Source organism: Rana temporaria, chromosome 12 (assembly GCF_905171775.1).
Source record: "Rana temporaria chromosome 12, aRanTem1.1, whole genome shotgun sequence".
Classification (NCBI taxonomy): domain Eukaryota; kingdom Metazoa; phylum Chordata; class Amphibia; order Anura; family Ranidae; genus Rana; species Rana temporaria.
The window spans coordinates 105,229,096-105,256,020 of record NC_053500.1 but is presented as its reverse complement, the minus strand read 5'-3'; the positions used below and the strand labels follow the sequence as shown (position 1 = coordinate 105,256,020).

The following is a 26,925-nucleotide window of genomic DNA, read 5'->3' as shown; positions in this document are numbered from 1 at the left end:
GCGTCGGCTGTTTTTGATTTCTGCTGTGTATTTGCGGTGTTTGCTCATGTTCCTTCAATAAAGAAGGGTTCAATAAACAAGAGTTCTTTGGTGTGCGGCCGTCCATCCGTCCTTTGCTACTTTCCATTGCCTAGTGCATTGCCAGCACCCACATCCACCTGGACTTATCCACAATTGCACTTGGGATTTCCCTGGAGCGGTGAACCCCACCCAACTCTTTTTTGGCCGCTGACGGGGGTTAAAACCGCACTGCTAGCTGCCGAATACCACCGCAATTCCGACGGTATATCGCCGCTAAAGATAGCGGCGCTATACCGCCACTCACCTCCAGTGTGAAAGGGGCCTAAAAGTGCCGTCTTGCATCTGTACGGATAAAAAAAAAAAAAAAAACCTTTGCTGCAAATTCTTACCTTTAATCTAGACCGGACTAAGGACTGCAGGAAAAAAGATTTACATAGGGAGAGATTTACTAAAACTGGTGCACCAGAATCTGGTGTAGCTGTGAATAGTAACCAATCAGCTTCTAGGTTTTAAGGTTTAGGTATCTAGGCAGTGGTGGAATTACCAGGGTCGCACACGTGACTGGGCCCTGGCATTCTGCCAGTGTGGGGGGTCCACACCTCCACCCTTCCCCTCTGGCTGGCATCCAACTATACAAGAGAGGAGGGTGGTAGGGGGCGATTGGCAGCTATGTGACATCCACGGGATGTTCCTCCAGCAAGCACAGTTAACTTCCTGAGTGTCAGGGTATACAATAGAGAGGGGAGGGCCTCTGACCCTATCAGGCACCAGATTCAGTGCACAAGTTTGTTGCTCTGCTTGTATACTCTTGCCGATACATGCTCTGATCAGAGGCCCCTCCCCTCTTCATTCTATACACCGACACGCGAGAAGTGAACTGTGCTCGCTGGAGGGACATCCCGCAGATATCACAAGGAAGCATGTACAAGGGCTGCTGCTTCTTGCATTTAGACTTCTCATATAAGGTAAGCCCAACACTGGACCCCCACCTGTCACCTGTTACACTGGACCCCCACCTGTCACCTGTTACACTGGACCCCCACCTGTCACCTGTTACACTGGACCCCCACCTGTCACCTGTTACACTGGACCCCCACCTGTCACCTGTTACACTGGCCCCCCACCTGTCACCTGTTACACTGGCCCCCCACCTGTGGCACTGGCCCCTCCATCATGCTGGAAAAGGTAAGGATCTCGCGCCAACTAAATATATAAAATTCATTTAACGTGCAAAATAAAAATTAGTGAATATTAACTCATAAATACATAAGTAATAGGCTGCTCCCCCAAAAATCGGTGAACTGAATTGAATGGTGAATAGTGAATAAAGGGGGCGCTCCAAATATAGTAAATAGTAATAGTAATAAATCCTAATGCATCAAACAAATAAATAAATAACTAAATAGATAACAAAACCAACAATTGATATTGTGAGCAATCTCCAGAAGTACCACCCAAAATTGGTGGATTTATGCAAAACATGAGTACAAAAGTCCTTAAATAAATAAATGAATAAAGATGATGGGCCAGATTCTCATAGAATCGGCGTTGGCGTAGTGTAAGCCATTTACACTACGCCACCGCAACTTACTGGAGCAAGTGCCGTGTTCTCCAAGCACTTGCTCCATAATTTGCGGCGGCGTAGTGTAAATGGCCCGGCGTAAGGCCGCGTAATTCAAAGGGGGCGGCTTGTATTCAAATTAAACGCGCCCCCGCGACGATCGAACTGCGCATGCGCCGGACGTAAAAATAGCCCAGTGCGCATGCTCCAGCTCACGACGGAAAACGTCAATGACGCCGACGTGAGAGTCATTGACGTAAAGTCGTATTCGTGAACGACTTAGGAAAACAACGTAACCGACGGAAAAAGCCGACGCGGACCCGACGCCATACTTAACATGGCATACGGCGGACTGGCGTAAGGTTACCCCTCATATAGCAGGGGTAACCTTACGCTTACGGAAACGACGTACGCGACGACTACGCGACGCAAATTCGTTCGGGAATCGGCGTATCAGGCTCATTTGCATAGTCAAATGAGAACTGAACGTAAACGCCACCTAGCGGCCGGCGTCACATTACATCTAAGATCCGACGGTGTAAGTGACTTACACCTGTCGGATCTTGGCCGTATCTATGCGAAAATTATTCTAGGAATCACTCGCATAGATACCCGGAGCCAAATACAGAGATACGACGGTGTTTCCTGAGTTACACCGTCGTAACTCTTTTGAGAATCTGGCCCAGGATCTTCAAACTTCACTGTGAAAAAGTTTCCACCTTCACCAGCTGTAAAATCACCCAAAATGTGCTCAATGGATGGCACCTTACCAGATGGTGTTTACCTATTTAATAAAAAAAAGAGGTGAATAGTAGCTTTGTGTCACAATGGACTTGTCTGTCTGTTATGAGGACTTTCTAATGGGGTGTAGGAGGAAGCTCTGAGTTATTATGCAGTCTCGTGGGATTTTACTGTTGTGCCGTAGAAAGTCCTGATAACAGACAGACAAGCAAACAGAGTGTGCCGTAAATCAGGGGAGATCTGGGCATGCTCCAGTGACGTCATTCTAAAGAACAAAAAGGATTACAACAATACTAAACAAAGCCCATAGGAACAAGAGATAAGGAGAGAGCATCTCTTGTGATGAACCTGTTGCACAATCAGGGGAGGCTGAACCAAAGGAATTTAAAGCGGTGGTTCCCCCTTAAAAACAACTTTTTTTTATTTCACTGCCCCCCCACATTCCATCACGATTAAGGCACATATTTTTTTTTTCCTGCTGTACATACCTTACTACAGCATATTCACCCGTGCATCCGGGTTGCGAGTCCCGCGGGAGTGGGCGTTCCTCACATGCTGTTGATTGACGTTTTGCCCAAAAACGAGCTCTCCCCCCGTCGCGTAAGCCGCGTCACGGTTGGCGAAAGGAGCCGAACGGCGAGTCGGCGCTATACTGCGCATGCGCATCGCCGTTCGGCTCCTTTCGCCAACCGTGACGCGGCTTACGCGACGGGGGGAGAGCTCGTTTTTGGGCAAAACGTCAATCAACAGCATGTGAGGAACGCCCACTCCCGCGGGACTCGCAACCCGGATGCACGGGTGAATATGCTGTAGTAAGGTATGTACAGCAGGAAAAAAAAAATATGTGCCTTAATCGTGATGGAATGTGGGGGGGGGGGGGGTAGTGAAATAAAAAAAAGTTGTTTTTAAGGGGGAACCACCGCTTTAAGCTGCATATAAAGTCCATTGTGACACAAAGCTACTATTGACCTCTTTTTAATTAAATAGGTCAACACCATCTGGTAAGGTGCCATCCATTGAGCACATTTTGGGTGATTTTACAGCTGGTGAAGGTGGAAACTTTTTCACAGTGAAGTTTGAAGATATCATCTGAGCACAAGCACTTTATTTATTTTTTTATTTAAGGACTTTTGTACTCATATTTTGCATAAATCCACCAATTTTGGGTGGTACTTCTGGAGATTGCTCACAATATCAATTGATGGTTTTGTTATCTATTTAGTTATTTATTTATTTGTTTGATGCATTAGGATTTATTACTATTTACTATATTTGGAGCGCCCCCTTTATTCACTATCCTCCATCATTCTGCCTCCTCGTCACACTGCCTCCTTCTGTTATATTTACCCCTCTCCTGTCACACTACCCACATCATTCTGCCCCCTCTTGTTACACAGCCCCCTCCTTTCACAGTGCTCCCTCATTACACTGCCCCCCTCCTGTCATACTTTCCAGGTATCCTTTTCCTGTCACACATCCCCCGTCATACTGCCCCCCTTCTTTCACAGTGCCCCCTCTTATAACACTTTCTTAATACCCTTCTTTGGTCACACTGCCCCCATCCTGTCAAAATACCCCATCATACTGCCCCTGTCACACTGGGGCAGTGAAAAGAAAAGGTCTGCAAATATGTGCCTCATGACAGCCTTAAGCACTTCAGGATTTACCCACTTAATGACCAGGCCATTTTTTGTGATACGGCACTGCGTCACTTATTTTGCGCGGTCGTGCAACGTTGTACCCACACAAAATGTATGTCCTTTTTTCCCCACAAATAGAGCTTTCTTTTGGTGGTATTTGATCACCTCTGTGGTTTTTATTTTTTTCTCTATAAAACAAAAAAAAGAGCAACAATTTGAAAATGTACTGTATTTATTGGCGTATAACACTCACTTTTATACCCTGAAAATAGAGGGTAAACTGTGCCTGTGTGTTATACGCAGGGGGCTGTGTAAAGTTTTTTTCTTGAAACTTCCCTCTTAAAGTTAGGGTGCGTGTTATACGCCGATAAATACGGTATATATTTTTTTTCACATTTTCATTTTTTCTATACTAAATATCCAAAAAAGAAAAAAAAAAACGAATTTCTTCATCAGTTTAGGCCAATGTGTATTCTTCTACTTATTAAAAAAAAGAAAAAAAAATCGCAACAAGCTTAGATTGATTGGTGTGCGCAAAAGTTATAGCGTCTACAAAATCGGGGGATAGATTTACGGCATTTCATAGTAGGTAGGGCTGAAAAAAGACAATAGTCCATCCGGTTAAACCTGTGTGGGTGCATGTGTATCAGTGTCTATAATGCTTTCCTATATCCCTGTATGTTGTGTCCTTTAAGATGTACATCCAAAAGTCTTTTAAAGATATCCATGCTCCCCACAGCCACCACCAATTGTGGGAGAGAGTTCAATATCCTTATTGCCCTGACAGTGAAGAACCCCCAACGCAGTTTAAAGTTAAACCACAAATTTTTATTTTATTTTTTTACTAGTAATGGTGGTGATCATCGATTTTTAGTGGAACTTTTGACACTTTGAGACCAGTGACGTTTATACAGCGATCGGTGCTATAAAAATGCACTCATTACTGTATAAATGACACTGGCAGGGAAGGGGTTAACACGGGGGGTAAAGTGGATGTAAACACGATTCGTAAAATTTGAGCTGGGCACATATATCTGCAATGTTTTCTCATCTCTCTCTAAAGCACTGAGTCCCATGGCTTTCTGCGCCGTTCTTCTGTTATCAGCATAACTTCTGACAAGTTCTCCATTGTGTTAGGAGGTTGCTATAAATAGCACAGAGCTAAACTATTCACAGGACAGCTCTGAGATTGTCTGCCTATGTGGAGTGGGAGTGTGTGCGTTTCCTCCAATCAGCCGTCTTGGCTGTATGCCCAGACTTCACACTCCGTGCTGAACAGGAAGAGAAAATCTGTAACACCATCTGAACTTTCTAAAGAATATATAAAGCTGAAGACAGCAGATATACATGTAAAACTTTGGTAGGGAGATTTTGTTTAATCTGTTCATTTTTACTGGATATATGTGAGGGTTTACATCCACTTTAATGTTGAACCGCTCGTGGAAGGGATGACATCAATGGTGGTGTGGAGGATGGTCTTTGTGGACAGCTTTACCCCGGATGCCTGCCTACTGAGTGCCGGTTCACACTACAACAACTTGGGATCCAACTTGTCAGACCTCAAGTCGCTTGACAAAAATTCCATTATAGTTAATGAGAACCGTCTTAATGTACACTACTGAAGTCGCTCTGACTTTAGAAAAGGTTCCTGTACTACTTTAAGGTGACTTCTAGGCAACTTGTACCCATAGACTTCAAAGGAAGTTGCCTCCAAAGTTGGATCTTCATCTTAACTGAAGCAACTTTACAGAAAAACTAAATAGTTTACCCAGGCAAACCCCTCCCTCCCACAGAGCTGATTATTCTGTGATTGGCCACAGCCAAAGTCACCTGTCCTGGAGGCAACTTTAAAGCGGATGTGCCACTAAAACAATATATTAAAAGCTAGCAGCTACAAATACTGCAGCTGCTGACTTTTAATATAAGGACACTTACCTGTCCTGGAGTCCAGCGGTGATCGCAGCAGAGGATGAGCCGATCGCTCGTCACCCTGCTGCTCCCCCCTCCATCCACGGTGAGGGAACCAGGAAGTGAAGCGCTGCGGCTTCACTGCCCGGTTCCCTACGGCGCATGCGCGAGTCGCGCTGCGCCCGCCGATTGGCTCACACGCTGTGTGCTGGGAGCCGAGTGTTCCCAGCACACAACGGGCGACAGACGGGATGTGACGGAATGCCCGTCTTTCGCCCGTAGCGTGTGGCCGGAAGTGGGTGCAAATACCTGTCTTTAGACAGGTGTCTGCACCCCCCTCCCCCCTGAAAGGTGTCAAATGTGACACCGGAGGGGGGGAGGGTTCCGATCAGCGGGACTCCACTTTAGGGTGGAGGACCGCTTTAAGTCGCGTTGTAAGTTTCTCAAAGTCGCGCTGAAGTCGCCTCCAAAATCGCCAACTCGTGCTGTAAGTCGGGTTGACCCTGTGTGAACCGGCACTTAGATGTGCCTGTTTTAATCATCAACCATGTGAGTTTCTAAAACGTTGTACCTTCATTAAATGTAACCATATTGCTACACTTAGAGGCTCCTCTCTTCTATTTTATACTCAGTTGTGACATGACGCTACTCTTATATCAAGACATCGCTTGTAAATCAAGTCAAAAATTATAAAAAAAAAAAATAATTGTCTTGCTCTCAAACCAAGGTTTTACTAATATAGTATATTATATATATATATATATATATATATATATATATATATATATATATATATATATATATATATATATATATATATATATACACATACACACATAATAAATATATACATTTGAATATTTTGGAGCAAAGCAGTGCTTGGATGGAGTAGATGCAGTAATGTTGTTTTTTCGGCATTTTTTTTACTTTACCTCCAGTGACGGCATGTGGTATATTTTTTTGGGGGTGCGGCAAACAATTCCCCAAACGTCTCCCCAACACCCCCGTCGGTCAGGTCACAGGCACCCCCCCCCCCCTCCCCTCTGTAGTCCTCAGAACTAACCAAGAACAATGTAACTGATAATGCATACCTTCCAACATTTTGAGATTGGAATGATTGACACCTACTAGCAAATGTATGTAGGCATAGGACACGCCCCTTGCCACGCCTCCTTAAAGGAGGATTCATTTAAAAAAAAAAAAAAGATTAAATCCACAAGGGCTTTTTTTACCACTACTATTCCTTTATACTGGCTTTTAAAATTTACAAATGCAGCAATTTAGAAATTTAATGAAAGATTTAGCACTCGGAAACACTTGTTTAAAGATAAAAAGTGCATTTTATATACATCTATATAGATCAGACCAAAATGAGGGACAAATGAGGAGGAATGAGGGACAGAATGACATTGCTCGAAATCAGGGACAGTTGGGAGCTTTGTATAATGGTTTGCACAGAGAGCACAGGAAGTTATCAGACAGCATGATCTGACAGGATCAACATGTATTTGTTTTAACTTTTCAAACAGATGTAACAAAACCCTTTCAGAGGTTTATTTAATGGAATAAAAGGGAGCAAATATGAGAAGCTCATTGTTAAGGTTTACACCAACTTTAAATATAAATAGTAAAATGCAAATAGTTAAGTGTCACAAAACACATTTAAATGTTTCCATGGCCATGGAATAACTTGATATGTTGAAATGCTGACACTGTGTACATGGCCTATGTCGTTGAATGCATTCTATTGTTCTCAGTCTGCAAATGTCTGTGAAAGAATACGGTGCTTCAGCACCTGAAGTATATATTCCAATGTTTTCGGCTCAAGGCTTTGTGAGGCCTTAGGCAAAACTTGACATGAGGCCCCATTCACGCCCATGATGGGAAAAATAATTCAAGGTTAAGGGCCTCTTCCCCGCAACCCTGGCCGGTGGTTGCGGGAGTCTGCGGGCAGGGGGTAGCCCAGATCCTGCCCCCCCATGTGAATGAGTATGGGGTACATATTACCCCTACTCATTCACTAAAAGTGTAAAAAGTAAAAGAAAAAAGCAACACAAGTTTTTGAAAAGTCCTTTATTAAAAAAAATCAAAAGATCCATTGACAAGATACATCATCATCACGACACCCACTACTGACTGACAGCTCTTAAATAACTAAGGGGCAGGGGCCACTCGGTGATGTCACCTGGTGAACCTGCCCCTTTTGTGATGTCATTGATTGAGGGCATGATGGGTCATTGACGTTACAAGTGTCGGTGCCACCGATATTCACTGGTTGATAGGGATGCTGGCGGCCAAGCTCCTGAGACAGGGCTCTTAACACTGCCTGAGCACAGCAGCTTTAAGGTCCCGTTACTCAAAACTGGGGTAATGCATTGGGCAAATTAGGCAGCCGTGAGGCCCCTGCGAATGCAAGGCCTTAGGCAATGGCCTAATTAAAGGGAAGTATGCTGCTACATCAAGTGATATTTCAAAAGGTGTTTTTTTCCATATAATTTTAGGCACCACAGGTATTAAAAAGTGGATCTAAACCCAAAAGCAAAAATGTATTGCAGCTCACAACTCCTCATATGTGGTGGCTGCATTAGTTTACTTTTTTTTTCCAGAATTTTCCTTTAAGGGGCATAAACAAAATCTGAATCAGCTGGTATGGACTCAAGGCTGTAGTTTAAAAACTGAATATCTAAAAAACAACGAAAACAAAAACAAAAAAAATTGTCCTAACCAGCTCCTGAATGCGTTCTTCTTTATACAGTTTTTAAATCACAACCCCGAGTCCATACCAGCTGATTTTCTTTTTTCTCTCTAGATCAGAGATCTCCAAACTGCGGCCCTTGGGCAGAATGTGGCCCTTTGCCTGCCATTATCTGGCCCTCAGTGCACTATTCAATAGGGTAGTATTCCTCCCACTGAGACGAGGAACCAATTTTCCCACGGACACCAGTGATGGGGCTCTGTTCCTCACACTGACACTAATGATGTAATTTATTTACTTCCACTGACCACCATTGTATTGTTTACTCCCACCGATGTCAGGGCATTTCCAACTCCCATTGGCCACAGTCCGGCCCTCCTAAAGTTTGGAAGGCAATAAACCTACCCTTTGTTTCGAAAGTTTGGAGACCCCTGCTCTAGATGAAGGGTGTGGTATGACAATATTTGCAGAGTTAGTTATCAAGCGCATATTTTCAGGTAAAATGCACCAAAATTAATCTTAGTACAAGCAAACACAATATTATGTAGAATAGAAAATTCCGCGCCAAATATAAATAAGTACTAAATTAAACTAAATAAGCTGCTCCTCAAAGAACAATACTGAATTGTGATAATGAAAATGGAAGGTAGAGGGCGCTCAACCACACAATAGTGATTGTGAAATGTGGAATACCACACAACACCGTGCAACAATTAATAATAAAAATAAGTTTCCAAAAGCATATGTGAACAGTGATTGCTGAAACAATATAAATCAATATACAGCAGAAATGTCCCACACAGATGTGCATGAATACGCAGATTCCTCTGCAGTGTAAGCAAAAAACACTGAAGTTCACTATGTTAAACACCAAAAAAATAAAAATAAAAAAAATAAAAAAATAGAGTCCCAATAGCATGCATAGAAAGCCAAACGAATCTTGACAATTGCTGTGATCTTCCTAGTGGAGAAAAGTAGAAAATGCCACCACCATACTTTTCAAATTTCACTTGTTTCCACCCAAGGTGCTTTGTATATAAAGTGCTCTTACCAGAGCCTGTTGACCACTTTACTTAAAAAGATGGTCATACGGGCTAGTGCAGGATTGTGCCTACACACACATGGATATGGACTATTGAATCTCGTTTCCAGGCGTTCCAGATAAGGATGATATGCAAAAAAAGAGAACCGGTAGACGCCGATAGCGTAATAACGTTTTAATAATAAAAACAACTAAAAACAACGGAAAGCCAAATGGCCTCTTACTTTAAAAGTGCCTACCCGGCACTGGGACTGCAGGCCTGTCACCGCCAATCTGCGGTTCAAAACTTGGTTTATCAGGATCGGATACCACCGCCGTAGTTCCACCATAAACTCCTTCCTGTCAGCTTCACCAGAGCGGGGGGGCGTCTCGTGACCAGGACTGCCTCCAACGTCCGTTTCGATTACTCGTCTTCAGGGGGGCGTGCCTGATCACATTGCATCTCTGTATTTGTAGTCAGTATGGCTACTCAATTGTCCAATTGAGTATCATGCTCTCTGGATGGCTGCATTGCACATCCGGAGGGACCCGAGAGATGCCGTTTTTTATTTTTATTTTTATTATTATTTTTTTCATCTAGCTCCGTGTAGGAGCTATTTAAGAAAGAAATTTTGCAATACTATTGTAGGGATGTTTTATTCAATGTATGCATTTGCTTGATTATGGTATTGTTAATTATTTTGATGAATGCTTAAACGGCACTGGGGCTGTGTAGTTTGGAATTTTCCCTAATTGGACAATTGAGTAGCCATACTGACTACAAATACAGAGATGCAATGTGATCAGGCACGCCCCCCTGAAGACGAGTAATCGAAACGGACGTTGGAGGCAGTCCTGGTCACGAGACGCCCCCCCGCTCTGGTGAAGCTGACAGGAAGGAGTTTATGGTGGAACTACGGCGGTGGTATCCGATCCTGATAAACCAAGTTTTGAACCGCAGATTGGCGGTGACAGGCCTGCAGTCCCAGTGCCGGGTAGGCACTTTTAAAGTAAGAGGCCATTTGGCTTTCCGTTGTTTTTAGTTGTTTTTATTATTAAAACGTTATTACGCTATCGGCGTCTACCGGTTCTCTTTTTTTGCATATCATCCTTATCTGGAACGCCTGGAAACGAGATTCAATAGTCCATATCCATGTGTGTGTAGGCACAATCCTGCACTAGCCCGTATGACCATCTTTTTAAGTAAAGTGGTCAACAGGCTCTGGTAAGAGCACTTTATATACAAAGCACCTTGGGTGGAAACAAGTGAAATTTGAAAAGTATGGTGGTGGCATTTTCTACTTTTCTCCACTAGGAAGATCACAGCAATTGTCAAGATTCGTTTGGCTTTCTATGCATGCTATTGGGACTCTATTTTTTTATTTTTTTATTTTTTTTTATTTTTATTTTTTTGGTGTTTAACATAGTGAACTTCAGTGTTTTTTGCTTACACTGCAGAGGAATCTGCGTATTCATGCACATCTGTGTGGGACATTTCTGCTGTATATTGATTTATATTGTTTCAGTAATCACTGTTCACATATGCTTTTGGAAACTTATTTTTATTATTAATTGTTGCACGGTGTTGTGTGGTATTCCACATTTCACAATCACTATTGTGTGGTTGAGCGCCCTCTACCTTCCATTTTCATAAACACAATATTATACCCAATTTTTGGTAAAATATAAAAGATAGGGTTGCGTTGAGTAATTAGATCGCAAACATGCCAAGTCCTAAATTGTGCATGCTTGTGGAATTGGAAAAAAAACGATGGTACTCAAAATGCTATAAAGGGGATGTTTTAAATAACGTTACACGTTATCAGTTTAGAGTTAACTATGAAATATTACTTTCACACCGAGGTTCGCGTTGATACCTCACATGTGTGGTAGAATTGATGTTTACATACAGTACATGTACTTGTGCTATGCTGCACTCTCTATATGGGGTGTGTGTAGAGGCGAGGAAAGCTTTTGTAAATGTTTTTGCTATTTTTATTTATTTTATACAATTTTTTCTTCTTTTTTTTCCCCCTTTTACTTTATTGCTATCACAAGGGGGCTAACAGGTGGCAGGTCCTTTTTTATAGAGACATTGGGGGTCAGTTAGAGCCCCTGGGTCAGGTTCAGATACATTGCAGTATCTGTCGGCGCGGCGTAACATATCTCAGATACGGTACGCCGCCGTAACTTAGGGCGCAAGTTCCGTATGCAGAAAAAACTTACGCCCTTAGTTACGGCGGCGTAACGTATGTGTGTTGAAATAAGCCCGCCTAATTCAAATGGGGATGATGTGGGCGTATTTTATGTAAATTCACTGTGACCCCACGTATTTGACGTATTTTATGAACGGCGCATGCGCCGTTCGTGAAAAAATCCCACTGCGCATGCTCGAAATTACGCCGCAAGTCGTCATTGCTTTTGACGTGAACGTAACTTACGTACAGCCCTATTCGCGAACGACTTACACAAACGACGTAAAATTTTCAAAACTCGACACGGGAACGACGTCCATACTTAACATTGGCTACGCCTCATATAGCAGGGGTAACTTTGCGCCGAAAAAAGCCTAACGTAAACGACGTAAAAAAATGCGCCGGCCGGACATACGTTTCTGAATCGGCGTATCTACCTAATTAGCATATTCATCGCGTAACTATACGGAAGCGCCACCTAGCGGGCAGCGTAAATATGCAGCCTAAGATACGACGGTGTAAGACACTTACGCCGGTCGGATCTTAGGGAAATCTATGCGTAACTGATTCTCTGAATCAGTCGCATAGTTACGACCACGCACACTCAGAGATACGACGGCGTATCTGGAGATACGCTGTCGTATCTCCTTTCTGAATCTGGCCCCCTATGTTTTTCCTATCCACCAATGCCATTGACATAATACACATCACTCCCATTTCCTGAGGTATTTCTTCCTTCTCTCACTGGGGAAGCCGTTTCCAGTGGTCCCAGGCTCCCTGGTGGAATGGGAGAACCCGGGAATCAAACCATCGGCAGGGAGATGGGGCCTACCTTGATAGCCATAAGACTGACGGTGGTGGTCTCTCACTCAGGTGCCATTTTTGATATCAGCGGGACAAGAGCGGATGGATTTTTAATCTACCTCTTTCATATCATGCAATGCATGGACATTTCTGAAGCCTATGAATTCTGGACTAAATGCACTTTATGAATTTATACACTATAGCACTTTGGTGAAAGATATATTTTATTTTTTGTTTATTGGTATATGAGATGTTAAACTTATGGATTCTTGAACTATGAATTTATTTGCACATTAGCACTTTATGATAGACCACATTATCACTGTATTGGAGATTTCATGGGATCTTGAACTTTAAATGTTGTTTTTTAATTATTATTATTTTTTAAAGAGACAGTGCACCATTTTTTGTATGTAGCAGGTACTTCTCCAGACTGATCTAATCTATGATGGCAGAGCTGTCTGTTGCAGCAGCATGGGCTTTTTCACAAGAAAAACTGAGAGATTGATTTAACCACTTGTCTACTTTGATATTTATAAATGTACCTTGGTAGACAAGTGGTTAATCTATGTAACCCTTAAAATCTAAACTATCATCAGAACTTTTGGGTGGATGCTTACCTTGTTGCGCAGATACTTTGGTGCCAATTGGCAGCCAGCTGTAAATGTTCCACACCATTGTTAAACAAAATATGAACAGAGCGTCAGGCAGAGATGAATGCTGATAATGTTTAGCACAATGATCCTCTGTACTTGATGATGTGATCCACATATCACATGGCCAAGTACAGGAGACAACTAAGGCAGTGTCACTACTTCAGAAATTACAGTATATCTACTAAAAAACATTTTTTACCGTTTTGAATAAGAGTAGTAAATGGGTAAAATCTTAAAAAGGCGGCTCCCACATAGAAAGACTTCCACCGATAGGCACCCAACAGTAAATCAAACCATAGAAATACTGAGAGGATACCAGAGCTAAACCACTTAAGGACCAAGCCTGTTTTTCAGATTTGGCGTTTACAAGGTTAAAACAGTATTTTTTTCTAACACCCTAGAGAATAAAATGGCGGTCATTGCAATACTTTTTGTCACACTGTATTTGCGCAGCGGTCTTACAAGCGCACTTTTTTGGGAAAAAATTAACTTTTTTGTATTAAAAAAAAAGACAACAGTAAAGTTAGCCCAATTTTTTTATATATTGTGAAAGATAATGTTACGCCGAGTAAAATGATACCCAACATGCCACGCTCGTGGAATGGTGTCAAACTTTTACCCTTAAAAATCTCCAACGTTTAAAAATTTCTAAATTTCTATAGGATGCATATTTTGAGCTACAGAGGAGGTCTAGAATTGTTGCTCTCGATCGCGGTGATACCTCACTTGGTTTGAACACCGTTTTCATGGTTCCCTCAATGAACTGTAGTGCCAGGGGCTCCATCTCACTGCTTGCATGGCTAGTCTTAGTAGGCTTGTGTTATTGCTTTCCTTGTTTTTTAACAAATATTTTAATAAAATATATGAAATTACTCAAATTAAAATACAATATGGATCATTACCATTTATGTCTATGTAGAGAACATACTAACCTCCAGCATGCAGGACAGCTGTAATAATTGATGGAAACCAGGAGGTCTCTTGGTTGGTAGCATTAAAAGAGTTCTGGAGATCTGTATAAAATATTCCAATAGCAGAAGGAAATCCTAAGGTCACTGCATAGGTCACCATAGAAGCAGCCAGAACACACCATGACCATGGTCCATCTGGGGTTTCCATTTTGCCTTCTCCCACAGGCAACCTGCACAAAAAGAAGATGTAATTACAATTTGTGATAACATCCATTTAGCAAGACAACATTTTACTGGCAAAAAAAAAATGTATCTGATGTGTTAAATTTGGTGTTTCTGCATTGCTTGTATGGATTTGTACCACCATCTATTTCTTCAATAAAAGTTTGTAAACAAAAAAATAATAATTTGGTGTTGGCTTACAGAATACAATAGCCCTGCAGGGTGGATTCTTCCATCTGTACTATTAGTGTCGATGGAAGAATCTGGTAAAACAAAAATGTGTTCAGTCTTTAGGTCAAAAAAATTCGCGATCAGCGATTTTTTTCGTGACTGCGACATTATGGCGGACACTTTGGACAATTTTGACACATTTTTGGGACCATTGTAATTTTCACAGCAAAAAATGCATTGTTTACTGTGGAAATGACAGTTGCAGTTTGGGAGTTAACCACAGGGGGCGCTGAAGGGGTTATGTGTCACCCAATGTGTGTTTACAACTGTAGGGGGATGTGGCTGTAGGTGTGACGTCATCGATTGTGGATCCCTATAAAAGAGATGACACGATCGATGACACCGCCACAGTGAATAACGGGGAAGCCCTGTTTACACACGGCTCTCCCCAGTCTTCAGCTCCGGGACCGATCGCAGGACTCCAGCGGCGATCGGGTCCCGCGGTCCCGGAGCTTCGGACCGGGTCGCGGGAGCGCGCCCGCGACTGGGCCTAAAGATCAACGTACATATACGTTGATGTGCCCAGCCATGCCATTCTGCCGACGTATATCGGCGTTAGGCGGTCCTTAAGTGGTTAAGCAATCAGTATAAAATCATATATGTAGGTTGTCCCATATACTCACCTGAACCCCATCTCGATCCAGCGATGTGCATTAGAGCAGTGACTCTCCCAGGTCTCTGTATCTTCATTGGTTCACACAGCAGCGGGAGCCAAGCGGGCACTCGGCAGGAGACAGAACCGCCGATTGGGGACCCAAAATCAAGAGGATCGGGGCTGCTCTGTGTAATTCCCCAAAAAGTGTCACTTAGGGTCAGATTTGTCCACTGCAACGTCGAAGTAAAAACAATAAACAAAAAAATAATAAAAGTCCATAAATCTATCCCATAGTCTGTAGACACGATAACTTTTGTGCAAACCAATCAATATATGCTTATTTTTTCCCCAAAAATATGTAGGAGAATATATATTGGCCTAAATTGATGAAGAAATTTTGTTTTGACATTTTTGGGCGATATGCATTAAAGAAAGTAAAAAAATATTGTTATTTTTTTTCTTAATTGTCGGCCTTTATTTGTTTATAGCGAAAAACAATAAAAAAATCCCAGAGGTGATCAAATACCACCAAAAGAAAGCTCTATTTGTGGGTAAAAAAGGATGTCATTTTTGTTTGGGTACATGACTGCACAATTGTCAGTTAACCACTTAAGCCCCGGACCTTTAGGCAGCTAAATGCCCAGGCCAGTTTTTGCGATTCGGCACTGCGTCGCTTTAACAAAATTGGCAATACTTTTTGCTATAATAAATATCCTCCAAAAACATATATAAAAAAAAAATGTCCTCAGTTTATGCCGATACGTATTCTTCTACCTATTTTTGGTAAAAAAAATTGCAATAAGTGTTTATCGATTGGTTTGCGCAAAATTTATAGCGTTTACAAAATAGGGTATAGTTTTATTTCATTTTTATAAAAAAAATTTTTTTTTTACTACTATTGGCGGCGATCAGCGTTTTTTTTCGTGACTGCGACATTATGGCGGACACTTCGGACAATTTTGACACATTTTTGGGACGATTGTCATTTTCACAGCAAAAAATGCATTTAAATTGCATTGTTTATTGTGAAAATGACAGTTGCAGTTTGGGAGTTAACCACAGGGGGCGCTGTAGGAGTTAGGGTTCACCTAGTGTGTGTTTACAAGTGTAGGGGGGTGTGGCTGTAGGACTGACATCATCGATCGAGTCTCCCTATAAAAGGGATGACTTGATCGATGCAGCCGCCACAGTGAAGCACGGGGAAGCCGTGTTTACATACGGCTCTCCCCATTCTTCAGCTCCGGGGAGCGATCGTGACGGAGCGGCTATAAACGAATAGCCGCGCCATCGTCCCGGATCGCTCCCCGAGGTAAGCCGCCCGCCGCACACAGCGGAGGGGGTCCCGATCGGACCCCCCACCCGCTAGAAGGCAAGGACGTATATATACGTCCATCTGCCTGTACGTGCCATTCTGTGGACGTAAATAGGCGTGCGGCGGGCGTTAAGTGGTTAAACAAACACAGTGCTGCACCGCAAATAATAAATAAAAATAAATCGCCTGGTAATTAAGGGGGTAAAGCTTTCCAGAGCTGAAGTGGTTTAAAAAAACATTTGAACCTTTGGAACCACTTTTTAATCTGAATTCAAGCTAACGCTTTATAAATAGTTACAGCAACAGTTTTTTTTTTTTTTTTTTGAGATAAAGGTTTTACATAAATAAATACGTTGATTCTTGTCAGTGGTAATTGATTTGTCTTAGCCTTTTTGCCTTATAGCTTAGTCTGTTATATGAAGTTAGAAAACAGACTTACTGGCTTGGTCAATGTATGATTGCCATCTACAAATTGGTAAACTGCAATATATTACGTCTGCTTTTGGGATTAGATAAACTTTAAGCCCAGTTATCACAATGTATCTACTACTGCAGGGGTGCCCAACCAGTGGCCCGCAGAACCCTCTGATGTGGCCGGCGACCTCCTGCTCTGGGATGGCAAGCCCAGAGCCTAGGTTCACACTGCTGCGAATTCAAAATCGCGGTAAAATGCGCGACTTTGCCGCGATTTGCCGCAATTTCGGCCGCAATTTAATGTAAATCGCGGCCCGAAATCGCAAAAAGTAGTGCAGGAACTACTTTTTTAAATCGCAGATGCGGCGTCGCACTGATTAGGACAGTGCCATTGCCGACAATTGCTGCCGATTTGAGATGCGATTTGACATGTCAAATCGCATCTCAAATCGTTCCAAATCGTACCCAGTGTGAACCAGGGCAGATTGTGGGTTGCCGACCCGCATCAGAACTAATAATGAAGCCGGCGGTAGGGAAAGCAAGCCGCATAAGCCGATGCTTCCTGTATAGCACCGCCTCCTGTCACAAGCGGAGTAATTCCAAATGCACTTTGCCTGGGACAGCAACAGCCGGTGATTCCTGAATGGAAGACTGTTATTAAAGGTAAGTTTATTACTAAAATCACAGTCGGGTATATCTTTTCTGTAGTGGTTACTGGGCTGCTTTTAAACTGATCTGCAGGTGCAGCGCAGAACAACTGTGAGTTACCTGCACTGAGCCATATGCCGCATACACACGATCATTTTTCAGCATGAAAAAAAACGTTGTTTTTCAGCATGTCGAAAAAACGACGTTTTCCCAACTTCATCATTAAAACATTGTTGCCCACACACCATCGTTTTAAAAAAATTATCTAGCAAAGCGCGGTGACGTACAACACGTACGACGGCACTATAAAGGGGAAGTTCCATTCGCCTTTTGTCTGCTTTAGCTAATTCCGTGTTAGTAAAAGACGATTTGCGCTTTTCTGTCTGTTACAGCGTGATGAATGTGCTTACTCCATTATGAACGGTAGTTTTACAAGAACGAGCGCTCCTGTCTCATAACTTGCTTCTGAGCATGCGCAGGTTTTTTACGTCGTTTTACTCCACACACAATCATTTTTTACAACACGAAAAGCGTCATCGTTTAAAACGACGTTAAAAAATGCAGCATGTTCGAATTTTTTTTTTGTCGTTTTTCAGAAACTGAAAAATGATGTGAAGCCCACACACGATCATTTTAAATTACGTTTTTGAAAAACTATGTTTTTTTCATGCCGAAAAATGATCGTGTGTACGCGGCAATAGACTTCTGTTATTACCTGCAGGTGTGGATAGCTTTCAGAAAGTGCACCACACCTGCAGGATATAATAGAAGTCTAAAGCTGGCCATACACCTATAGATTATCTGCAAATTTTCTATGGTTAGATGGAAAAAGTGCAACAGATTTCTCCATGTAGGCTAAACTTTGTAGATGGAGGAATATCCCACTGGCCCAAGCTTCAGGCCTCGTACACACGACAGAGATTCTCGGCAGAATTCGCCGAGAAACTCGGTCAAAACCCGGATTCTGCCGAGAATCTCTGTCGTCTGTACAGTTTTGGCTCGATGGAGCCGCCGAGGAGCTCGACGAGAAAATAGAGAACATGTTCTCTATTTTCTCGTTGGCCGCGTTGTTCTATAGGAGAAGGCGGCCCGCCGAGCTCCTCGGCGGCTTCATCCCAAAACGAGACGAGGAACTCGACGTGCCAAGCACGTCGAGTTCCTCTGTCGTGTGTACGGGGCCTCAGTATTTTGCTAGTCGCCCCCTCTGGCTCTCAACCTAAACAATGCCTGCACCCAATCAGAATGTTCAGATATTGCGAGAGCCAGTGATGCCGACTAGCAAGATATGGAAGCCTGGGCCAGTGGGAGATTCTTCCATCCACACAGTTTAGCGTAGGTAGAGGAATCTATTCCACTTTTCTATCTGACCATAGAAAATCTGCAGATAAGCTATAGGTGTATGGGCATTCTAAGGCTACCGCGGACGTTGGCGGTAAAGCGCCGATATCTTTAGCAGGGCTTTGCCGCCGTTTGTGGCACTTTTCGGCCGCTAGCGGAGCGCTTTTAACCCCCGCTAGAGGTAAAAAAGGGTTAAAACCGTCCGCACAATGCGCTTTGCCGGCCGTTCAGAATCGCTGCCCATTGATTTCAATTGGCAGGGGCACTTTAGAAGTGCTGTATTCACCGCTCCTACAGCGCGTCGAAGATGCAGCTGGCAGGAATTTTTGGAGTGAAAGGAGTGGCTCTTTCAGGGCGCTTTGCAGGTCCTTTTTTTAGCGATATAACGCCTGTAAAGTGCCCCAGTGACAGCTTGTCAGTGTGAAAGCAGCCTTAGGCCCCTTTGGCATGATCGGTCTGACCCAATCGGACCCTCTGTTCACCTCTATTGAGCCACAGATGTAACCAGACTTGTGGCCGTATACACCCACCTACCTCCAATCAGATCCAAAAAAAAAAAAACAGAGAATGGGGATCCGTCCCATTCCATCTGGGCAGATCAGATCAAGGGAGCCCATAGAGTAGAGCGACATGGACCTGTCATCCACCCGCTCCACTCATTGTGCCCCGCAACTGGTTACCAAGTCGCTTAAGTGGCCCTCGCTCTTTAAAAGGTCGGGCACCCTTGTACTACTGTCACTTACAGTAGGCATCAAGGAGATTGTCAGCGCTTATATATTCTTTAACCACGTCAGCCCCGGAAGAATTTACTTCCTTCTTTAGCAGAGCAGTTTTTGCGATTCGGCACTGCGTCGCTTTAACTGACAACTGCGCGGTCATGCGACGTGGCTCCCAAACAAAATGGATGTCCTTTTTTTTCCACAAATAGAGCTTTCTTTTGATCACCTCTGCGGTTTTTATTTTTTGCGCTATAAACAAAAATATAGAGACAACTAAAAAAAAAAAAAAATCTATATTTTTTACTTTTTGCTATAATAAATATCCCCAAAAAATCTATAAAAAAACTATTTTTTTCCTCAGTTTAGGCCGATACGTATTCTTCTACACAATTTGGGTAAAAAAATAAAATAAATTCCAATAAGCGTATATTGATTGGTTTGCGCAAACGTTATAGCATCTACAAAATAGGGGATCATTTTATTGCATTTTTTTTTTTTTTACTAGTAATGGTCGGCGATCTGCGATTTTTATTGTGACCGTGACATTACGACGGACATATCGGACACTTTTGACATATTTTTGAGACCATTCACATTTATAGAGCGATTAGTGCTATAAAACTGCACTGATTACTGTATAAATGTGACTGGCAGGGAAGGGGTTAACACTAGGGGGCACTGAAGGGGTTAAATATGTTCCCTAGTGTGTGATTCTAACTGTAGGGGGACTCACAAGAGGAGGAGATCGATGTGTGTTCCTCTGTACTGGGAACACACATCGGTCTCCTCACCTCTGACAGGATGTGGATCCGTGTGTTTACACACACAGATTCATGGTCCTGCCGTGATTGCGGGTGCCCCCTAGACGGCCGGGAAGCCCAGGACATTATACGACATCCACCTAGGATGGGAGATCCCATCTGTGGATGTCATATGACTATGAGCGGGTAGGGAAGTAGTTAAACTAGGAAAAAAAGAAAAAGAAAAGTAAAATCAACTAAGATTAAACGTCTACATATAGGTATAAAGGGCCAGATTCACATACAAATGCGTTACTCTGCGGTGGCGTAACGTATCCCATTTACATTACAACGCCGCAAGTTTACAGCGCAAGTGCTTGATTCACAAAGCCCTTACCTTTAAACTTGCAGGGGGCGTAGCGTAAATCCGCCCGGCGCAAGCCTGCCTAATTCAAATGGGGCGGGGACCATTTAAATTAGGCGCGTTCCTGCGCCGAACGTACTGCGCATGCTTTGTCCCTAAAATTTCCCGACGCGCATTGCGCTAAATGACGTCATTGGTTTCGACATTAACGTAAATGGCGTCCAGCGCCATTTACGGACGACTTACGCAAACGTTGTGAAATTAAAAAATTCGACGCGGGAACGACGGCCATACTTAACATTGGTTAGACCACCTAGAGGGCATGCTTAGTTTTACGCGACGTATCTCTACGGAAACGACGTAGATTTAAAGCGACGGGCAAAGTGGATGTTCGTGAACCGGCGTAACTAGTCATTTGCATATTCTACGCCGACCGCAATGGAATCGCCACCTAGCGGCCGGCCTAGAATTGCAGCCTAAGATCCGACGGTGTAAGTCACTTACACCTGTCGGATCTTAGGGCTATCTATGTGTAACCTGATTCTATGAATCAGGCGCATAGATACGACAATCGTATCTCAGAGATACGACGGCGTATCAGGAGATACGCCGTCGTATCTCTTTTGTGAATCTGGCCCAAAGACTTGAAGTCACATTTATAAAAAACATCTACAAATTGGTAAGCTGCAATATATTACATGTTTGCTTTTGGGTTTAGATACACTCTAAAGCCTCATACGTACGTACGTACGTACGTACGCACGAGCGTGTGTACGAAGCTTTGAGGTTTCTCATCTGGAATCTGCCCAGAATCTCAACGAGAAAAATAGAGATCCTGCTCTCTATTTTCTCGTCGGCCTGTTTCCCGGAGAGAAACCCGAGCTTCTGTATACTTACCTGTCGCCGTGGAAACCCGCGCATGCTTGAAATGACTTTGACGCATGCGCGGTAGCTTCCTAGGCAGGTTGCAGCAAGATGGCGGTGACTGCATCGAATGTGACGAGTGCGCGATGACATCACCGCGTTCTTGCCTTTCAAGAGAACCGCAGTTCGTTTGAAAGGAGAGTCTGCACACTCGGACGGCAAGAGATTCTTGCCAAAAATCTCGTCAGGAAAAACAATGTTTTTTTCCTGACGAGATTCTGGTCCGTGTGTACGAGGCTTAAGCCCAGTTATTACAATGTATCTACTACTGTAATTTACAGTAGGCATCAAGGATGTCATTAGCATGTGTGTGTGTATATATGTGTATATATATATATATATATATATATATATATATATATATATATACACACACACACACACACAATTTTCTTTAAAACTAGGGGAAAAAAAAGATGAAAAAAATAAAAAATCACCGAAGATTAAACTTCTACGAATAGTTTAAAAGACTTGAAGTCACATATACAATTTCACATATCAACACATTAGGATTATCAGCCATTTAAAATGTAGGATTTTGTGAAGTTGCTTTTGAACTATTACCTACACAGACGCACTTCTGCGCGCCACAACCTAGTTTACGGGGAAATTCTTTAACTCGATAACACTTTGTACAAACAGGAACTAGAACTTTATAGTCAACATGCTGGTTCCCTATTCTCACGTATTTCCATCACGCCAACATACAGACTGACACTAAAGACTAGAGAAGGACATCAACTGTAACAGGACAAACATCTCCCGCACATTACACATCCTGCATTATTGTTCTCCATCCCTCTCCATTATAGATTAATGAGCATTCTTCTTTCTGCATACCTCTGCAATCCAACGCACCAACACAGCCCAGCGTACAGCGGTACACTAACACCACCACATTACTTCTGGTTGAGTCATCTCCTTTTCACTATTCCTGAAGCCTCTCTTCTACCTGTGGAGTTTGTGATAACTGTTCTCCTCCCTCTAAGTAGGTATGCAGAGCTCATTGACAACCCCTCCCCTTCACCTGTATCCCAGGGACACCTGGCGTCAGGTAATCGTGACACAGCATCTGTGTAATACAAGGGCGTAGACTGGAGTTACACTGGGTATAGGGTGGGGCGTAGTGGGCATCACCCCTCACACACAGTAATCAAGAGGTCACACAATACTCATTCAGTATTTACTAAAAGCACCATTTCCCGTGACCTGTGTACACAAAACATGAATCCAGCCAGCTGATCGGAACGGAATACATTTTTCTGTCTTTGTTTTTTTTTACAAGTTGTTTTTTCAATAGGGAAGCTGAGAATGTGCATTATATGTATTTATATATCCCAAAATATTTAAAGCAGTTACAATCTGACCATTGTATATGTAAAGCGTTGCGTAAATTGACGGCCCTATATAAGTACCATAATAATAATAATTAGGGCTGTTACTGATCAAAATTTTTGTGTTAGAATAATCAATTTTTTTTTAATCGATTAACCACTTAACGCCCGCCACACGACTATTTACGTCCACAAAATGGCATGGACAGGCAGATGGGCGTATATATACGTCCCCGCCTTTCCACGGGTCAGGGGTCCAATCGGGACCCCCTCCGCTGCGTGCGGCGGGCGGCTTACCTCGAGGAGCGATCCGGGACTACGGCGCGGCTATTCGTTTATAGCCGCTCCGTCGCGATCGCTCCCCGGAGCTGAAGAACGGGGAGAGCCGTATGTAAACACGGCTTCCCCGTGCTTCACTGTGGCGGCTGCATCGATCGAGTGATCCCTTTTATAGGGAGACTCGATCGATGACGTCAGTCCTACAGCCACACACCCCTACAGTTGTAAACACACACTAGGTGAACCCTAACTCCTACAGCGCCCCCTGTGGTTAACTCCCAAACTGCAACTGTCATTTTCACAATAAAGAATGCAATTTAAATGCATTTTTTGCTGTGAAAATGACAATGGTCCCAAAAATGTGTCAAAATTGTCCGAAGTGTCCGCCATAATGTCGCAGTCACGAAAAAAATCGCTGATCGCCGCCAATAGTAGTAAAAAGAATATTTTTTTATAAAAATGCAATAAAACTATCCCCTATTTTGTAAACGCTATAAATTTTGCGCAAACCAATCGATAAACACTTATTGCAATTTTTTTTACCAAAAATAGGTAGAAGAATACGTATCGGCCTAAACTGAGGAAAAAAAAAAATGTTATATATGTTTTTGGGGGATATTTATTACAGCAAAAAGTAAAAAATATTGCATTTTTTTCAAAATTGTCGCTCTATTTTTGTTAATAGCGCAAAAAATAAAAACCGCAGAGGTGATCAAATACCACCAAAAGAAAGCTCTATTTGTGGGGAAAAAAGGACGCCAATTTTGTTTGGGAGCCACGTCGCACGACCGCGCAATTCTCTGTTAAAGCGACGCAGTGCCGAATCGCAAAACCTGGCCTGGGCATTTAGCAACAAAATGGTCCGGGGCTTAAGTGGTTAATCGACTAATTTCTATTAATTATAACGCACATACAGATCCAACTACTTTTAGCTGATCTCCTTGCAGGCTGACTCCCAGTGCAGCTATCAACCACTGGAAAAATGGATAGCAGGATACAAAAAACACACAAAGGCAACGCTCGATGGGAATAGCATTAAAACTTTTATAGTCTTCAAGTAGGTAACAAAATAAATATTGCACTGGGGATAAAATCGATGTAGCTACATAAACTGTAAAAATGGTGCGAGTAATACCAAACGGTGGCAAAAGCAGTCATAAAAACATGTAGCTAAGTATGATACTGGTATAAAAATGTGTACAACGATACCACTGCTGAATCCAGATGCGGAGAGGTTAACACCAGTCCGTCGGCATGTAGATGTCCCATGAAGGGAACTATCACAACTCCCAGTGGATGGTTGTAGATTCCCAGGTTGATAGAGGGAAGTGTAACAGCCCTTGTGTGTGGCAGATAGGAAGGTCCCGCCGGCATGCAGATATGAAGGCACAGCAAAGGAGCCCTTCAGGTGGACACGGCAAGCCCGGTCGGTGTCCGTGATGTCACCGGATCTGCGACGGAACTCCCTGAAGGCCCGGAAGCCGGCGGAGAGGTTAGTACCAATCAAAATAATTTTGATTGTTCAAACAAATTTTGATCGATCAAAAAAAATTAAAGATTAAGCGATGAATTAATAGTTAATTTCCACAGCCCTAATAATAATAATAATAATAAAAACTTTGTACAAACAACTTTGATTTTCCAAAACTTTCTAATATGAGGACCTACCTATCAATCAATTCCAATCAATTTGTAACCAAAGTATTGGGATGCCTGCCTATACACACACATCAACTTTAATGGCACCCCAGTCTTAGTCCATAGGGTTCAATATTGAGTTGGCCCACCCTTTGCAGCTTTGACAACTTCAACTCTTCTGGGAAGGCTGTCCACAAGGATTAGGAGTGTGTCTATGGGAATAACCATTCTTCCAGAAGCGCATTTGTGAGGTCAGGCACTGATGTGGACGAGAAGGCCTGCCTCGCAGTCTCCAGTCTAATTCAACCCAAAGGTGTCCCATCGGGTTGAGGTCAGGACTCTGTGCAGGCCAGTCAAGTTCCTCTACCCGAGACTCGCTCATCCATGTCTTTATGGACCTTGCTTTGTGCACTGATCCAAATCATATGGTGGAGGGGAGATTATGGTGTGGGGTTGTTTTTCAGGGGTTGGGCTTGGCACCTTATTTCCAGTGAAGGGAACTCTTATGCCGCGTACACACGACCGTCTTTCGGGATGTAAAAAATGACATTTTTTTAGGTCGTTAAAAACGATCGTGTGTGGGCTGCAGAGCATTTTTCACAACGTAAAAAATGGCCATTAAAAATTTAGAACATGCTCTAAATTTTCACATTTTAACATCGTAAAAAATGGTCGTGTGTGGGCTTTAACGACGTGAAAAAAACGCGCATGCTCAGAAGCAAGTTATGAGACTGGAGCGCTTGTTCTGGTAAAACTAGCGTTCGTAATGGAGATAGCACATTCATCACGCTGTAACAGACTGAAAAGCGCGAATCGTCTCTCACCAAAGTTTTACTAACACGAAATCAGCAAAAGCAGCCCCAAGGGTGGCGCCATCTTTATGGAACTTTACCTTTATCGTGCCGTCGTACGTGTTGTACGTCACCGCGCTTTGCTAGAGTATTTTTTTTCACGATCGTGTGTAGGCAAGGCCGGCTTAACAATAATCAGGTTGAAAAAAACGTTGTTTTTTCTAAACCATTAAAAACGGTTGTGTGTACGCGGCATTAGGCCTCTTGTACACTGCTGCTGCTAAATGGACGTTTAGCCGTAAATAGGCGTTTAGCCGTGTTTTGTTTACAGGCGTTTTTCGTTTTTGGCTATTGAAAAACACAGCAGATAAAATGTGGCAAAACTGACATTTTAAACAAGAGTTACTATCTCCCCTTGCAGACTTGAACGAGCATGTGGCACAATGTCGGCTATTCTGTGCAGGCACAGCTGATCGTCAATTCAGATGTTCGGAGCATCTGAGCATGGGCATCCGCTGAAATGTTTTCGGGGGGGGGGGGGGGGCATATAAATATAGCCTAGAGAATGTACAGACCCGCCCCCTTCAGCACAGATGGACCCCCCTTCAGCACAGATGGACCACCCCTTCAGCACAGGGGTGGTCCTGGCTCACGGTCAAAGTTAAAAAAAGCTATAAACTATAAGCTATAAATAAGAAGATAGCTTTTAAAAAATATATAAATGAAGGAACACTAGTGTCGTTTAAACGTTACAAAGAATATAACAGGATATGGAAAAAATAAATCAAGGATGCAAAAATTCAAAACGAACGACAGATTGCAAAAGATAGGACAAACCCCAAAAAATTATTTAAATATATTAATAGTAAAAAGGTGAAGTCCGAGCATGTAGGCCCCTTACAAAATAATCTAGAGTGGGTGACTGGGGACAAAGAGAAGGCCAATTTATTAAATGCTTTCTTCAGCTCTATGTATACAGTGGAGCATGGGGGAGCTCATGTCCATAATGGGGGTGGGAGTGACACAGCCCCAAATGATCCACAATGGCTCAAAAGTGATATGGTCCAGAAATATTTAGACAGAATAAAAGTGGATAAAGCACCTGGACCAGATGGCATCCACCCACGGATCCTAAAAGAATAGAGCTCTGTAATTTCAAAGCCACTGTATCTAATATTTAGGGACTCATTAATGACAGGAATAGTACCACTGTATTGGAGCAG

The 26,925-nt window shown here is 42.9% G+C and overlaps 1 protein-coding gene across 4 annotated transcripts in view; it reads right to left on the bottom strand.

Moving 5' to 3' along the window:
• Positions 1-26,925, bottom strand: part of SLC16A5 (solute carrier family 16 member 5) — a 140,741-nt gene that overhangs the window by 27,008 nt on the left and 86,808 nt on the right. For 3 of the 4 annotated variants that reach the window (XM_040330072.1, XM_040330073.1, XM_040330075.1), the window contains one exon: positions 14,175-14,383. In XM_040330072.1, the coding sequence (XP_040186006.1) occupies positions 14,175-14,383 (209 nt within the window). Of the gene's footprint in view, positions 1-14,174; positions 14,384-22,500; positions 22,681-26,925 lie in introns of those variants that run through there. The other variant, XM_040330074.1, reaches the window with a different exon arrangement.